At 37.4% G+C, this 18,411-nt stretch overlaps 2 protein-coding genes across 4 annotated transcripts in view; both read right to left on the bottom strand.

Moving 5' to 3' along the window:
* Positions 1-1,047, bottom strand: part of CMYA5 (cardiomyopathy associated 5) — an 89,808-nt gene extending 88,761 nt beyond the window's left edge. For both annotated transcript variants that reach the window (XR_007150192.1, XM_047849103.1), the window contains exon 1: positions 770-1,047. Coding sequence is in view for 1 of the 2 variants with exons in the window: in XM_047849103.1 (XP_047705059.1) it covers positions 770-918 (149 nt within the window). In the remaining variant the exon portion in view is untranslated. The remainder of the gene's footprint in view (positions 1-769) is intronic.
* Positions 1,048-3,636: 2,589 nt separating this feature from the next.
* Positions 3,637-18,411, bottom strand: part of TENT2 (terminal nucleotidyltransferase 2) — a 71,952-nt gene continuing 57,177 nt past the window's right edge. For both annotated transcript variants that reach the window (XM_047849115.1, XM_047849125.1), the window contains exons 14-16: positions 11,803-11,894; positions 6,663-6,742; positions 3,637-5,088 (exon numbers count right to left, since the gene is read on the bottom strand). In XM_047849115.1, coding sequence (XP_047705071.1) covers positions 5,014-5,088; positions 6,663-6,742; positions 11,803-11,894 — 247 coding nt within the window. In that variant the 3' untranslated portion in view covers positions 3,637-5,013. The remainder of the gene's footprint in view (positions 5,089-6,662; positions 6,743-11,802; positions 11,895-18,411) is intronic.

Genomic DNA, 18,411 nt, shown 5'->3' with positions numbered 1-18,411 from the left:
AACACGACTCTCTCCCTGGTGATTTCTACTGTTCTCATTTTAGGACGTACATGAAGAGAGGGAGGGAGATGGAAGTAGAAGGAGACCCATATTTTTATACAATATTACCTAATTGCAATCACATTCATTGAAACGATATTTGGAACCATAGTGGGGGGAAAGCACGATTTTAAGAAGAGGGGTTATTGAAAGTCAGGCTTCTTTCGTCCAAAGAATTTGTAAGCCTTTGTACCAAATTAAAGCCCTCTCATAGCGATCTGGTCCAGGGCTGGCTTCCAAGAGACCTCCGGTTATCTGAAGGTTCCAGAGCAGCCTTCTCCTCCTCCACCCCCACTCCGTACCCCCTTCTCTTCTAGCTCGGGCTTTCACGATTGTTCCTAAGCCTTGGGCCAAACATGAGCGTTTCAGCACATTCTGTGGTCAGGCAGGACCCTAAGTAAATCCCCGGGAATAAACAAGAGCAGCAAGTCACAAGTTGCTGGGAGGGAGGGGGGAGTGAAGGAGGGAAGGGGGGCGGTCGTGAACTTTGCCGCTGCAGGCGGGCCTGTCACTCCAGCTGACAGCAAGCACCTTCACCTTCAAGTTCCTTACCACGGCAGCACGCCCTGAGACAAAGTGCTGAGCTCGGAGGAAACGAACTCTAGCGCAGAGAAAGAAAAGGGAAGCGTGCGGAGTCGGCCTGCGAAGCACCTGCCCTCGCGGCCGCACCTCCAGGCCCTCGGCCGGGCCCGCGCTCGGGCTGCGGCCTCAGGAGAGGGGCGCACGCTACCTGGCGTCCGGCTCCTCCTCCGACTCGGCGGCCGTCTCGTCCTCCTCGTCCTCCTCTTCCTCGTCGCTCTCCGGCCTTCGGGTCGCCTCCTCGTCCCCGTCGGAGCCGAAGGGGCTCTCTGCGGCGTGGTTGCTGTCGCTGCTCGCCATCGTGCCTCTGCCGGGCCGGAGCCGGAGCTGGAGCCGGAGCCGCCCGCGCGCGCCTGGTGTTCTCCCTCTGACTGCGCCTCTGGCCCCGGCCCGGCCCGGCCCTGCCCCGGCGCGCGGCTCGGGTTCCCGGCCCGGGGGGCGGGCTGGCCCCGCGACTTTAAATAGAAGGCGTCAAAGTTTCGCCATCGAGCTCCTGGGGCCCGGGCTCAGCTTCTCCTCTTCCCCCGCGTCTGCCAACTTCCCCCCGCCCCCCAGCCCTCCCCACCCGTTTAGGCGGATCCCAGGCGGCCCTTTGGGCCAGCAGCGATCATCACTCCGAGGGGGACAGGCTTCAGCTGCACCAGGTTGCTGAAAGGAGAAAAGGCACCCAGCCCCGCCTCTCTTTCCCCCAGTGTGGGTTTGGTAGGCCGTGTGTTTGGCACAGAACTTCTTGGTAAACCTTTCATCCCAACCAAATAACTACTCCTTCCTGAGCAGAGCCGTTGCTAGTTCAGGCACACTGCGAAGGGTCTAGCTTTCATTATCCCCTCACGATTCTGCGGTGGTACGTTTAACTGCAATGCTGGTTTTCTAGATCAGAAACCTGAGGCTCAGAAGAGCTTGGGAAGCTGGCTTGCTCAAGGTCTCCTGCCCAGTGTAAGTGATCCAGGGGGAAACAGCTAAGTCTGCCCTTTTCATAAGCCCAGTTTTGAACCGTTGTTCTTTCAGTATTGGCTCCTTTTATGTTTGCGTATGAATTGTGTATTCTCTTACCCCATGGCCCCTAGCCTGTTCAGTCGGGACATTATCTCCCCTAATAACTTTGAAGAGAAATAATTTTCCCCACTTTGGTCAAAGTTTTGTCTGAAACTCAACCCAAACGCCCTAGACCTTTGGCTGGATCATGTCATGCCCATGCTTAAAACTCAATGGCGTCCCTGTGCTCAAGGACGAAAGCTCAAGCTCCTCGAGAAGATGAATGCTGGATAACAACAGCCCACATCTGTCTGGTTTCTTCTTTAGAAGTCACGATTCTCAACATTTATTAAGCCACACCACTGTACCCTTATTTACACAGTTCCTTCTGCCTGAAAGGTTCTTCCCACCTTTATATACCTGGTGACTCACCATTCAAGATCACTACCTTTCTCTGAAATGCTCAGGTTAAATTCAATCCTATATCCAAATCATGTGTCTGTTTCCCTCTGTACATTTCGTAAATTTGTTACTCATTTTTTCCCCCACCATCCCCATCTCTTACGGGCCCAGAAGGAAGCAAAGTACTTAGCACATAGTAGATGCTTACTGAATATCCCCTGAAGAGAACAGGACCAGACCTGCTCAGTACATAGAACAGGTAGAGAGATCTTTATAATACATATTCTTCTTTTCATGAGGATGATTTTATGGCTAAAATAGACATTTATTTTTAATTACCACAAATTCTGTTCACAGAGTTGTTAAATATGATGAACATAAGTTAGGTTGTATTCACCAGTTACACTACATTATAGGTGTACATTAAGTCTGTGAGCAAAGAACTGCAAATAGTTCAGAATTATCAGCTGGTATGTGTGAGAAGGGAAGAGACAAGAGTCCAGTCTTCCAGGGTTCACTAAACCAGGTTTAACATCAGCAATAATTATCCTAACATGAGCCAGGCTTTTCCAACTAGTAATCCCAAATGACTGCTCACCTAGGACAAAAAGCATTCAATCACAGTTGTGGGAATCTGTTAAACACTAATCAAAAGTATAGAAAGCCACTGTATATTCCTTGCATTTCACTCAACATTTCTTGGGAACACTAACTAAAGCCAACAAGATTTATTTGCAAAGATTCCAGTTCAAACCAACCCCAAACTTGGCTGCAGTACAGACTGCACATTTTTAACTTCCTAACACTATTTTCTTAATGATACATGCAAACATATAGAAATGGCCAGATCAATACAAACAGAAAATAAAAGAATGTATTATTCACCACACAAGTCAGTCAAACTGAAAATAATTTAAAAGTCTAAAAAATTTCCTCATATATTAACAGCCACTTATTTGACATATTTGGCTATCACAAGATACATAATTTTAGGTTTCAGTCTATTGACTTAGAAATGGGTACAAGTTTATTAACTTCTTTATGCATTTGTTGTAGCAAGATAGTTAAAAAGTAGCAGCAGTAAGATGGGGTTGATGGGGTATGGCACTGAGAGCTGAGAAAACAGTGGCAGTGGAGGAGTCCATACCATGGTAAACGCTAGGGCTTTCTTAGGAAATGTCCTAATACTATAAAGGCAGAACTCCCTACACACTTCCCCATCCCTGAGAGCTATACAGTATTACCACAGAGCATGAGGACTATTTTTTACTGTTTTTAATGATGCCCGGTCATCACCAAAATATTATGTTCAATACATTCTAATAAAGAAGAGTTGCACAGTGTATATTTTAGGAAACTTTCCAAGAAAAAGAATTGATCTATAAAGCTTAATTGCTTCAAAAGTGTGAAAACATCAGTAATCTAAAAAATTCACCTATGTGGAAAGCTTTATTCTAAATAATGTCACAGAAATAGGGTGCTGATGTGCTTAGCTGGCTTAACCAAATATGATCTCCGTTCTGAGATTTTCTGTATAACCTAAGTTATCAAGCATAAAAATTAGATTCAGCTCAGTTCTAGATGGTAACTACAGCCTCACCTCACAAGTAAAGCCTCACACAGAAAAAACCAACACATCAACAATTTCCATATATAAACTTTATTCCATTTGACATCATACAAAAATTTAAACTTAAAGAAGAAATGAAAATCTGCACCTTTACAAGTCAAAGAAAAGCAAAAGTCTTAGCATTTGAATTGGTCTGCAAAAAACTCAAATACATTAGAGGTACAAACTGTGCTACAGCAGGTCTCAAAGAAGTTGTACACAGTCCTTCTGAAAAAGTTAAAATTGTTTTCAAGATTACTCTTCATATTTAAATGTACAGGCACTGACCAATTTACAAATATTTACATAAACCATAATCAATCTTAATAAACACTGTAGGTTTTTTTTAGCAGCCACCACTACTTCTTCATATGGAAAAAAATACTAAAAAAGATATCTTTACAAACATTAAGCTTTTATTTATAATAATTTTGTCTTACCTAAAACATTTTATAGTGGCTTACTGCCTAAAAATTCCAGTTTAGATTACAATCCTACACTTGTACACAGACAAACTCTGATACTGTCAATAGGATATAATCTCAACTTTGATCTTTCAGTTTCTGTTGCTTCATGTTACAGGGAAAATAAAAGCAGGAAAACGTGAAATAAAGTAAAAGTGCACATTGCACTGAACTATCATAAAGCACAGGGGACTTCATCTTTTCAAAAATCTACAACGAACTAATTCTTTAAAACAACTTACTAACCTCTAAACAATACAGGGTGCTCATATTACTACAGTGCAAAATGTACTGTTTTCAACAAAAATTTAAAGCAATCTCAAGAGTACATCAAAAGCATGTGAGGTACTAATGAAATGCTAATATAGACACACCCAAAGCCTCAGTCTATCCCGGAGAGTCAAGTGAAGACTTAAGGCAATTGTCCAGTATTTCATGCCTCTGCAGTGATTTCAGTGAAATTACAGATTTCATTTTGTTTCAAGTAACCGAATAACTGGCTTGAATCTTCACTTTACCAGAACAGACGGGCAACAAACTATATACTGTACGTTATATGTTAAGTATGTGTGAATCAGTCCCTTTCCAAAATTCCACACATCCCTTCAGTATTAGCATGTGGTATAATTAATTGAAGTTATATCAAAAACCTTTTATTTGTTCAGATAATTCCCCCAAAAATATTTTATCTGATCTCTTGAAAATCCATGCCATAATATTACGAATCAATGTAAACATTTTCAAAAATACATCTTTAAATCAAAGGGTTTTATTAGGAAATGTCATAATAAAATATGCAATCTTTATATAAGTATGTCCTCTTAAAAATAAAACATGAAAACAAGAACAGTTAAAAAGAAACCATGATGGAGGTAAACAAAATGCATTATGGTGTTACTATTGTTCTTTATTTCTCAGAAGAATTTATTAAGATATAGAAGCCAGTTATCTTTTCAGGATAGCAGCTCTTAAAGGTAGTATACTGTTCAAATCTCTTTTGTTTTTCAATCTGTGCCATGACTGGGAGAAAAAGAAAAAAATAATTCTTAAAACATAAAATATAAGTGGAACAAAAGACTGAAAAGAGAGTTACTAGAATGTTAACAGTGGTTCTCTCTAGGAGGTAAAATTTGGGGTGATTTTGTGTGTGTGTGTGTGTGTGTGTGTGTGTGTGTGTGTGTGTGTGTGTTTATCTCCCAAGTTTTTAATATAGTAAATGTCTTTTTTCTGCTGTCAGAAAAGAAAATGTTATTTAAAAACCCTATACCTGTGTGGTTCCAATTTATTAATAAAGAAAGGGACAGACACATAGGTGGTACAAAAAGATACAAATGACAATATTAACATTTACTCACAGACTTAAATAATTTCATCTAAAATAGCAAAGTAATTAAGACAAAACCTTTGGGGTTTGAGAGAGTGTGAGATTATTTCAATTATTTGGTTGACTAGTTTGCATCGATAAGCTTTTCCAATTAAAAATAGTACTACAGAGAGTAAATCTCTAATAAACCACTTTCATGTGCTTCAGAAAAAGAAGAGCACACAGAACTTATCAAAAAGAAAAAAACCAAATTCTTATTCAGGCTACAGATTTGGCTCACTACTCAGTGACTGCATATCTGGTTTATTCTTACTTCAGTTGTTCAACTGACTAAAAGTATTGGTTTTAGAGCTGAACAATCCTAAATGAAAGTTCAGGCATCAAGAAAAACCACAATGTAGCAATGCTGTTTTTGAATTCTCAGTTTAATCTGATAGACCTAAATACTTCCTCTTGGATATTTGTTTTGCCCTGCAGAATTCTATTAATTTTAAATTTTCTATTCTGGTTGATAAAAAGAGGGCCTAATGTGAAAGAAAGCTTGTAATATGACATACTTACATTTTTAATTATCATCAAAATAAAGTCTACTTGTATGTCTAATGAAAAAGTATTCCTCTAAAATGACCTTCACAGTTTGCTGATCTTTTTTTCTTTAATGAGGCATTCTCTCCTATCTGTCTCATAGTATATATTTACATCAATGTGTTTTTACACAGTACTTCGAACTCCTTGAGAAAAGAAACCACACCTAGCAAAATCACCGATGAATAAAGTCATATTATGGACTAAAGAGTGAAGGAATAAACAATATTTTATATATGTATCACTGAGGTTTATATATAATGTGTGTGTACACAAACATACACATTGATTTTTTTAATTTCTCAAAATATAAACAAAGATAAAATGGTGCTCGAATTCCTTGTTACAATGGAGTATACAGAAGGAAAATCAGAACAAACATTAGCTTTCTTCTAAAGCTATAGTAATTCCTTGATATTTCAAGGACAGAAAGGAGTCAGTTAGGTTTTATTCACTCATTTTGATGCTTACTTCCATGAAAATGAAAGCCATGTAAATGAACACAGAGTTCGATTTCTCTGTAGGAAAAGTGTATCTAGCAAGTCATGAATTCTCTATTGTGCTACATTAACAACTTCATAACACAGGAACCACGGCTACTCTGTCCTATTAGATTTTTTTTTTTCCATTTTCAAAGCATACTAGTCCACTAAGGTTTCTAGAGTTAATCTCATACACTATTTACCTTTAAAAATTGATCCTTGATCATGTCAAATTTCTGCTTTTCATGCACAGCTCTGGCCGTATTTGTTCCATCAAAAGGTTCTAGAGTGTCAAATGCACATATAAACAAGAAATTATTAAAATGAGAATTTTGGTTTCTCTATTAGGTTGAACTATATGAAAGAGCCAATATTTGACAGTTTTTAACCTATGAAATAGCAAGTGCACATTGTGAATCCTAATTAGATATCTGCATAAGAAAGTTTTATATACCTGTGAACCATCTAATAAGGTAGACAGAATTCAAGTGACAGGACAAGTAAAAACAAAGTCATCAGCATAGGTATGTTTTAAGTCTAAGTTATAAAAATAAGATTTCTGAAGAATGACAAAGGGTCAAAGACCTATCCCCTACCCTTAGAGAACTAAAAATAAAGAACAAAGTATTATCAAAAGGAATAAAACACTATACACAAAAAAGGTGGTCAATGTCAAATATCACAGAAAGGTAATTTTAAATTTAATTTAAAAGACCACTGATTTATCCAGCAGAGGAAAGGTCAATACCTTTGAAACTAGAAGTTTAATACTCATAAGGATGGAAAACAGTACAAAGTTATGGTGTGAGTGGACAGTTTAACGGTTTAGAAAAAGATACAGTGAGAACAGTAATTTGTAGGGGAAATTTAGCAGTGAAAGAAGAGAAACAGGAGAGCAAGTATAGAAGACAGGAAGAACACAAAGGGGTGTGTGTGTGTGTGTGTGTGTGTGTGTGTGTGTGTGCGTCTCCAATGTTACCTTCCACATATTCACCTCCACCCCACTAACCTTTCCCCCACAAGATAAGAGAGAAGAGTCCATATGTAGCGATAAGGAAACTGTCTATATGAGAAGACAAGGAAATTGAGGATACTAGTGAGAAAAGGAAGATAACTAAAGGCATTAGAAATGAGATGGGATAGCCGAAATAATGCCAGGAGTAGGTAAAAATTACTAGTTTAAGAATTCTGGCACTGAAAAAGGAAAAAAAAAAAAAACACAAAAACTAATTACAAGAGCCAGTACCAATCAAGAGCATTTTTCAACGATGAGAAGACGTATGTATGCTCTAAAGCTGAAAGAAAATGACTAAAGAGAAAGAGAATCAAGTGGCTAGAAAGAAGAAATGGAACAGAGGGGAAAGACCTAGATTTGTCATATAATCTAAGCAGGCCCATAATTTAAAAACACTCCTTTTGTATGTACATTTTTTGATTGTTTAGAAAGGCTATTTTTAAAAGGAGTTTATTGTCACGGTACAAGCATACCTTGTTTTATTGTACTTCACTTTATTGTGCTTCACAGATACTGTGTTTTTTGTGGCAACCCTGTGAACAAGTCTACTGGTGGCATTTTTCCAACAGCATTTGCTCACTTTGTTGTCTCTGTCACATTTTGGCAATTCTCACAATATTTCAAACTTTTTATCATTATAGTTGTTATAGTGATCTGTGATCAGTGCTCTCTGATGTTGCTATTGGAATTTTTAGGGGGCACCACGACCACACCCATATAGGAAGGCAAACTTTGTAAATGCTGTGTGTGTTCTGACTGCTCCACCCACTGGCCATTGCCCTGTCTCTCTCCCTTTCCTTGGGCCTTCCTATTTTCCCTGAGACACATCAATATTGAACTCAGGCCAAAAAATAACCCCATGATGGCCTCAAAGTATTCAAGTGAAGTGAAAGAAAGAGTCACACAGTTTTCACTTTAAATCAAAAGCTAGAAATGATTGAGCTTGGTGAAGAAGGCATGCTGAACACCAAGACAGGCCAAAAGCTAAGCCTCTTGGAATGAACGCGAAGTTGTGAATGCAAAGAAGTTCTTTAAGGAAATGAAAAGAGCCATTCCTGTGAGCATATGAACATGAAAGTCAAAGTCTTACTGCTGATACGGAAAAAATTTTAGTGGTCTGGACAGAAGACCAAATAGCCACAACATTCTCTTAAGCCAAAATCTAATTCAGAGCAAGGCCCTAACTCTCTCCAATTCTACGAAGCCTAAGAGAGGTGAGAAAGCTGCAGAAGAAAAGTCTGAAGCTAGCACAGGTTTGTACATGAGGTTTAAGGCAAGAAGCCACCTCCATAACATAAAAGTGCGAGGTGAAGGAGCAAGCGCTGATGTGGAAGCCACAGAAATGTATTCAGAAGATGTAGCTAAGATAATTCGTGAAGATGCCTACCGTAAACAACAGATTTTCCAAGTAAATGAAACAGCCTTATACTGGAAAAAGATGCCATCTAGGATTTTCATAACTAGAAAGAAGTCAATGCCTGGCTTCAAAGCTTAAGGATAAGAGGACTCTCCTGTCGGGGGCTAATGTAGCTGATAACTTTAAGTTGAAGCCAATGTTCATTTACCATTCTGAAAATCCTAGGGCCCTTAAGAATTATGTTAAATCTACTATGCCTGTGTTCTATAAATGGAGCAACAAAGCCTAGATCGCAGCACATATGTCTACAACAGTTTACTAAATTATTTTAAGTCACCTTTTAAGACATACTGTTCAGAAAAAAAATTCCTTTCAAAATATGACTGCTTATTGACAATGTACCTGGTCACCCAAGAGTTCTGATGAAGATGTAAAAAAAATTGTTGTTTTCACGTCTGCTAACACAACATCCATTCTGCAGCCCATGGATCAAGAAGTGATTTCGACTTTCAAGTTTCATTATTTAAGAAATATATTTTGTAAGGCTATAAGACAGTGATTCCTATATGGATCTTGGCAAAGTCCATTGAAAAACCTTCCGGAAAGGATTCACCATTCTACATGCCAGTAAGGACATTTGTGATTCATGGGAAGAGGTGAAAATATCAGCATTAATGGGAGTTTGGAAGAAGCTGATTCCAGCCCTCATGAATGACTTTGAGAGGTTCAAGACTTCAGTGGAAAAAGTAACTGCAGATGTGGAAAGAGTGAGAGAAGTAGAATTAAAAGTGGAGCCTGAACACTGTTGTCAGCGCAGAGCCTGCGTCAGATCCTCTGTCCCCCTTTCTCTGCTCTCTCCCACTTGCGCTCTCAAAAATAAACAAACATTAAAAAAAGAAGAAGTGAAGCGTGAAGACGTGAATGACTTTTGCCACAATCTCATGATAAAACCTGAATGGATAAGGACTTGCTCTTATAGATGAGCAAAAAAAAAAATGGTTTCTTCAGATGGAATTTACTCCTGGTGAAGATGCTGAAATGTCATCAAAGGATTTAATGTTACATAAACTTAGTTGAAAAAATAGAGCAGGGTTTGAAAGGACTGACTCCAATTTTCAAAGAAATACTGTGAGTAAAATGCTCTCACATGCTATAGAGAAATCATTTGTGAAAAGAAGTCAATCAACGCAGCAAACTTCACTGTCTCATTTTAAGAAATTGCCACAGCCACCTCAATCTTCAGCAATCAGCATCCTGATTAGTCAGTAGCCATCAACATCAAGACAAGATCCTCCACCAGCAGAAAGATTATGACTTGCTGAAATCTCAGACAATGGTTAGCATTTTTTAGCAACAGTCTTTTTAAATTAAGGTATGTACATTTTTCTTTCTTTCTTTTTTTTTAATATCTTATTTATTTTGAGAGAGAGCATGAACGGGCAAGGGGCAGAGAGAGGGAGACAGAGAATCCCAGGCAGGCCTGTACTGTCAGCAAAGAGCCTGATGTGGAGCTCAAACTTAAAATCCATGAGATCAGGACCTGAGCCGAAATCAAGAGTCGGACGCTTGACTGAGCCACCCCGTATACTGTTCTTTTAGACGTAATACTATTCACACCTCATAGACTACAATATAGGGTAAACGTAACTTTCATATGACCAGGAAACCAAAAACTTCATTTGACTCACTTTATTGTGATATTTGCTTTATTGCGGTGGTCTGGAACTGAACCCACAATATATCTGAGGAACGCCTGTGCTTTTTTTTAAAAATAGAGTAATGCCTTATGCCAAGCCACCGGATCACATCACACACAGCACTTCACAACAGTTTTTAATATTCAAAAGAACACAAGTAACTAAAATAATACACACCCACTATGCAATTTAACCAACCACCAAAGCAGGAAATTAAATTTCATATTCAAAGACGCTTAAGATGTTGCATATAATCCAAGAATAAAATATTCTAAATTTGATGTTTTCCTACAAACACTGCACTTAACACTTAACACATTCTTTTTTACCTCAAGATTTACAAAAGTCTTCAACTTGGAATCTGTGAGAGTAATTTTGCCTCTTGAGTCAATTTCCCACCAACTCAAAGAAATATTCAACAACATGTAAATTAATTTTAGAGAACAGATTATCTTCAGAGCATTCGATTTTTAAAGTAAAATAAATACTATTCATAAAAATCTAGCTTGCCTTAAGTATCGATATTTTAGCTATAAAAGAACTCATTTTATCTCAGTATAAGTATCATCACATGAAGATAATATTTTCTTCCACCTTCAAGTCATGAAATTAAATTTCAATCACCTACAAGCAGGAGGGATGAATAAAGACTGCTCAAATATTACCAACTGGAATATTAAACGCCTAAATTCGTATTTACTATTTTTTACAGCTAAAGAATTAATTTTTTAAAATTCAATGAAAACACTCAGCCATAAAAAAGAATGAAATCTTGTCATTTGCAACAACGTGGATGGAGCTAGAGAGTATTAAGCTAAGTGAAGTAAGTCAGAGAAAGACAAATGCCATATGATTTCACTTATATGTGGAATTTAAGAAACAAAACAAACAAACAGGGGGAAAAAGGGAGGCAAACCAAAAAACACACTCTTAACTACAGAGAACAAACTGATGGCTACCATAGGGGAGGAGAGTGGGGGGATGGATTAAATAGGTGATGAGGATTAAGGAGGGCACTTGTGATGGGCACTGCATGGTGTATGTAAGTACTGAATCACCAAATTCTACACTTAAAGCTAATATTACACTGTATGTTAACTGGAATTTAAATAAAAAGTTGGAAGAAAAAAAAGAAAATTTTATAACTAAAAGACTTGTAAGCCAGAATATGAATGTATTAATTTTAACTGAAATACAAACTGAAATTATTCAAGTAATTCTCTCAGTACCATGGTGATAACTGGGTGGTAAAGTAGTAGTTGTGGGAAAGCTACCTTCGACACAGATGTATTTATTTCTCCATTCAATACCATCAGGCCTAGGAATGGCTTTGGCTTCACGAACTGAAATCATTTGACTGTTCCAGCTGAAAGAAGAAAAATACCGTGTTAACTATTTGCTTAATTTTCATTTTATTAGGTTTATCATATTTAACAGTGAGTCCCATTCTGATTTTCTCACAGAATACTGAAACTTGCCTCCACCCTCAGCACCTCAATCCCTATTTCCCCTTCTTTTTTCTCCATAGCACTTAAATTCTAACAATTTGCTTATTTATTATGTTACTGTTTATTGTGTGTCTCTCCCAAGCCGAATGAAAGCTCCAAGATAATTTATGTATTTTTTTCACTGTTCGGATATTGTTTAGTACAAAGTAAACATTCAATACATATTTACTGAATAAATGAATATGAAAAATAAGAAAATATAAGCAGAAAATATAAAAATTATGTTCATTGTTAGCACCTCAGGAAGGATTTCTTATTAAGATATGTAATCGCACATTGTTTTCTGATATCATTAAATAATCTTGTTTAGTGCATGTCCATTTATATGATTTGGGAGAAAATTTTGCAATTTTCCAATAGAAGCCAGTAGGTGCTGTTTTAGGAAAAATTAATACTCTATGAAAACATATTGTTATTGCTGTATATCAGATGTAGCTATTAACAGTAAAGTTATATTCAAATAAAACAATTTTATCAGCATGTCGAAAGGTAAACTGACCAGTCTGTCTGTAGTAGGTTACCTTACATTCTGGTTTTGTTTGTTTTTTTTATTTCTTTATAATAGTTCTGCACAAGTATGATTTTCGTTTTCTCTAAAATGTATGACAATTCACCTTGTATACAAGATAAAAATAAATTTGGAAAATAGGTGAAATCTTTTTTTTTTTTTTCAGCCATATTTAGTTCTGTCCACCATTTCAGTAAGAATAGAAAGACCAAGTTTTGGGACCTTCCATCTCCAACATTTATCTACTCGTCCTCTATTTATCAGACAAAGAATTTCTAAGAATATAATCATGGGTCCAATATGGCATTTGTTTCTGGAAAACTGATCCATCTCTATGTTAAATATGCAAGAAAACATTGCACCTTGTGAAGTTGGATAATTGAATAGGATCCTTGAAGTATGACTTTCTATTTTTTCTTATCAGGAATACTAGAAATACTTAACAAAGACAGCTTTTAAATTAAGAATACATATCAGAATTTATGCTTTTTAAAAACTAAGTAGGTTATCAAAGAGAAATACTTAGTATTAATTACAGTAACATGTTTTAGATCTGTCGTCTACAGCAGCTCCATTAGTAGAAACTCCAAACAGAAAAGAACTACAATGCTCTGTTGGTCCAAGTTTGTTTCCAAAATTTTTGTAAAATAACAAGGAAGGGGCATCTAGCTGGTTTAGTCGTAAATAGAGCATGAGACTCTCGATTTGGGGTCATGAGTTCAGGACCCACACTGGTTATAGCGATTACATACATACATAAATACAAAAGAAAAAAAAAATAACAATGTAAAGGAGAGAGTTATAGAACCATGTGCCAGAACCAAACAATGATACTTTGTGCTACACTTTACTTCATACCACTTGAGGTAAATTTCACTAATAAAATGAACTTTTTCCTGAGACTACTTGTTTCTCATTCAACTTAAAGGACAGTTGAATCTGAAATAAAATTAAAATTGGAATGTTAAAAAGGTGTAGACTGATTTTTTTTCTTTCAGACAAATTTAGAATGTCGAAATACTGTATCCTGCTGTTAAATTACAGTTCTTTGTTTTTTTTTTTAATCAAAGGAACTCTTCTTACCACCATACTTCTATGAAATACAATCCTGAATTTATATTACATGCCAATACTTAGTTCTAAACTGGGTCACAGAAACATATGTTACATACCTACATTCACTTTATTATCCCTAACCAGGTATCATTTAAGCTGCAGCCTATAATCAACCTGAATAATGCAGCTATTTAAGTGACTATATCATTTGAAGTACTTCACAAAGGGGAAAAAAAAAAAAAGAATATTTTAAAACACTATAATTTAGACTGATTCAATCTATTGCATTTTCAAAGCGCTTTTAAATATTTCTAAATTGTTAAATATTTGAAATAATAAAATATGATATATAATTTATTTACTATTTTTATTTTTAGAGGTGAATTTAAATGTAGAATCCAAATGGAAATTTATAAACATTTTCCCTAAATATGTCATTCTTTAAAACAGGGCCCTAATTAACTCTTGTATCATACTATATTTTTCCTTATTTTATTTTATTTTTTTAAGCATATAGTGCAACAATGATTTCAGGAGTAGATTCCTTAGTGACCTTTACCCATTTAGCCCATCTCCCCTCCCACAACCCCTCCCGTAACCCTCAGTTTGTTCTCCATATTTATGAGTCTCTTCTGTTCTATCCCCCTCCCTGTTTTTGTATTATGTTTCCCTTCCCTTAGGTTCATTTGTTTTATCTCTTAAAGTCCTCGTATGAGTGAAGTCATGATTTTTGTCTTTCTCTGACTAATTTCACTCAGCATAATACCCTCCAGTTCTATCCATGTAGTGGCAAATGGCAAGATTTCATTATTTTTGACTGCCGAGCAATACTCCATTGTATATATATGCCACACCTTCTTTATCCATTCATCCATCGACGGACATTTGGGCTCTTTCCATACTTCAGCTATTGTCGATAGTGCTGCTGTAAACACTGGGGTGCATGTGTCCCTTCTAAACAGCACCCCTGTATCCCTTGGATAAATACCTAGTAGTGCAATTGCTGGGTCGTAGGGTAGTTCTATTTTTAGTTTTTTGAGGAACCTCCTCCATACTGTTTTCCAGAGTGGCTGCACCAGCTTGCATTCCCATCATACCATATTTTTCTATTGTAATTTGTTTGCCATATGAAAATCTATTATTTTTCACTCAATAATTAAGGTGTAAAATAAGATACAGCCTATAAAAGAGGAATGTGTCAGGAAAGCAGATAGAGGGCTTAATTTTTTTTTTTTAATTTTTTTTTTTAACATTTATTTATTTTTGAGACAGAGAGAGACAGAGCATGAACGGGGGAGGGTCAGAGAGAGGGAGACACAGAATCTGAAACAGGCTCCAGGCTCTGAGCTGTCAGCACAGAGCCCGACGTGGGGCTTGAACTCACGGACCGTGAGATCATGACCTGAGCTGAAGTCGGCCGCTTAACCGACTGAGCCACCCAGGCGCCCCTAGAGGGCTTAATTTAATCTAAAATAGATTTGATAATATATGGTAATATTTTGAATATAAAACTTAGTTTACCAACTCTATATTGGTAAGATGCCTGCTTCTTTACTTCAGTAATGATAATGGACTGCTACTTATCCATTAACTCTCTCCTAGCCATTATTTTAATGACAAAGTGTTTTGAAATGTTTTCTTAAATAGGAACATTAAAATTAAAATTTTAAGTCTAACAAAGCAAGTCAAAATTATGGGTCCGATACTATATGACCATGTATATATGTACACATATACATATACATACATACATACAAATACATACACACATATGCTAAGACTAGTCTAATTAAGTGAACAAATATATATTTGGGGCTGGGAAGCAAACAAAAAGAAAACTTTGTCAGGGATTTCAAGCTTCTTATGCAGACAGAAAATTTTGGTCTAATGCTAGAGTTTTGTTTTTAAAAAAAATTTTTTAACGTTTATTTTTGAGACAGAGACAGAGTGTGAGCGGGGGAGGGTCAGAGAGAGAGGGAGACACAGAATCCTAAGCTGGCTCCAGGCTCTGAGCTGTCAGCACAGAGCCTGACGCGGGGCTCGAACTCATGGACCGTGAGATCATGACCTGAGCCGAAGTCGGACGCTTAACCGACTGAGCCTCCCAGGCGTCCCTAGAGTTTTCTTTTGTTAGAGTTCTGTTTTGTTTTGACTGGTTCTCCTTCTGCCTGACCCTTTCTTCCACCTGACTCCTTAAATTCTGGTGTCCATCAGGGTCTCACCTCTTTCAATTTTCTTCTAATGCTACAGCACCCCTCCTAAGCTTTAACAGTCTGATGTTTCTTTCCCAAATCCTCTCTCCAGCCCTGATCTTGATACTAAGCTCAAGGACAATCCTTGCAAGTAACAACTGGAAACCACCACCTGGATGTCCTACATGCATCCCTGTGCCCACATTTTCGAGACTAATTTAATACATTCTGTCTATGGTCAGAATAAACCACTTCCGTGCACACCCCCTCAACTTTCTTACCCTTCCTGCTGCACTTATCTTATTTGGTAGAAAAACAACCATTATTAAATCTATGTCTACTCCAATTCATTCCCATGCAGCTCAACAGGCCTGGAGAGAAATATGCAACCATGCTGACCTTTAAATTCATGACAACTTTAAATGCATTTTAAATTTATGATGACTTAGCTCAAAAAGACCTTAGATGCTACTACCCACCAATTATATTCAATTTCCATAGTTAATACACTCCTTTATTCTCCTACAGGATAATTCATACTTCCTCTCACTTTTCAAATTTCCTCACTCACAATCATTCCCAGTTGATGTCCATCCTTCATTTCACTAAAAAACTAAAGCAACCAAAAGATAATTTCTACTACCTCCCACTCTTATCAATTCCTCTATATCCACATACTCTGCTTTTTCTTTTTTTTTTAATAATTTTTTTTAATGTTTATTTATCTTTGGGAGGCAGGGAGACAGAGTGGGGGAGGGGCACAGAGAGAGGGAGACACAGAATCCGAAGCAGGCTCCAGTCTCTGAGCTGTCAGCACAGAGCATGATGCAGGACTTGAACCCACAAAGCAGGATCACGACCTGGGCCAAAGTCAGACACCCAACCAACTGAGCCACCCAGGTGGCCCTTCTTCTTATTATTATTAATGCATTGTCTGTGCTCCTATCCCACTTGTGCTCTAGATTCAAACCCTCCTTGATTCAAAAAAAGTATACTGTTCAACAACTTACTATGTATTTCCCTGCTATCATCAATTTTGACATCAAGATGGGTTATTTCTCCTGAAAAACTCAACCCCACTGAACTATCCGATTCCTTTTTGTTATTATTATTTGAGAGAGAGAGAGAGAGAGAGAGAGAGAGAGAGAGAGAGAGAGAGAGAGCACGTGAGCAGGGGAGAGGGGCAGAGGGAGAGACTTAACTCCGATTTCTACTCCCCATTCTATATACTACACTATGTGTATTTAATTCTTCCCTGTTCTCTCTTGAGCCCACACCAGTGATGCTTTTTACCCCCATTATTCCACAGAAACTGCTCCTGGCAAGAGACCAGGGGCCTCCCATGTGGACCAATGTTCCAACGGTCACCTTTTACTGCTCATCTTGTACTTGACCTATCAAAAACTGTGACACAGATAATCACTCCTTCCCCCTCGAAACACTTCCCCACCCTTGGATTCTAAGACAATACATTCTATTGGCTTTCCTCCTATCTCAATGATCCTCCTTTTGGACTATAAATTAGTTCTTTCTTATCCCTCACCTCATTTTTATTTCATCTTTGTATTATGAAATTCTTCAGAGAGAAAAACTTGAAAAGCACAAAGCTCAAAAAGAATACAATAGTGTTAACATTTCCCACACGTGCTTGTATATGTGTATATGTGCGTGTTTTGAACTGAACTATTTGCTAAGCTGTGGATACATGAAACTTCATTTCTTTATCTTTTGGCATATATCTCCTAAAGAACGTTGTTTCCTTTATAATACCAACAGCATCTAGAAATTAACAGTAAGTCAAATGCCTTTTATAATTCCTCCACACCCTAATCAGATTACAATCAAGGCTCGTGTATTGTATTTGTCCCATCTCCTTAACCTGGAAAAGTTCTCTCCACTTATTTTTTTAATGACATTGACATTTTAAGAGACTAGGCCAGTTGTTTCAAAAAACACCTATATTTTGAATTTGCCTCTCTTCTTTGTGTCATTTAACATATTCCTGTATCTTCTGTATTTCCTATAAACCTCTTAACAAGGGACTTTCTAAGGGTTGTCTTTGGCCTTTTCTCTTTCCTATTGGTTTTTTCAAACCGTTTCATAGCTTTAAATACCATTTACCTGTTGACAACTCCCAAATATATAGCTCTAACCATGACCTCTCTCCTGAACTCTAGATTTGTATATCCAACTATATACTCAATATCTCCACGTGATTATTTTGCAGATATCTCAACTTTTCAATGTTTAAAATCAATAATGCTCCTCCATTGCCTTCCCCATTACACCTAATGGCAACTCCATTGTTTCAATTGCTTGCCAAAAACTTAGAAATCATTCTTGACTCCTTCTCATATGCTACATCTAATCTGTTGCAAATTAATATATACAAGTGGAATCTGACTACTTTTCATTCACTTCCACTATAATCATCCTTATCCAAGGCACTTCTCTTAAATTATTGTAATATCCTTCTAAGTAGGCTCCTTGCTTATGCCCTTGGCTCCCCTCAGTCTATTCTTACCCACCAGCAGCCAGTCTGTTCTTCCCTGTGATAAACCAAACCAGATTACATCATTTCTCTACTGGAACCCCTCCAGTGGTTTTCCATATCACCCA

This window comes from Prionailurus viverrinus, chromosome A1 (assembly GCF_022837055.1).
Source record: "Prionailurus viverrinus isolate Anna chromosome A1, UM_Priviv_1.0, whole genome shotgun sequence".
Taxonomy (NCBI): Eukaryota; Metazoa; Chordata; class Mammalia; order Carnivora; family Felidae; genus Prionailurus; species Prionailurus viverrinus.
The sequence above is the reverse complement of the archived record's forward strand: the minus strand, read 5'-3'. Positions and strand labels throughout refer to the sequence as shown.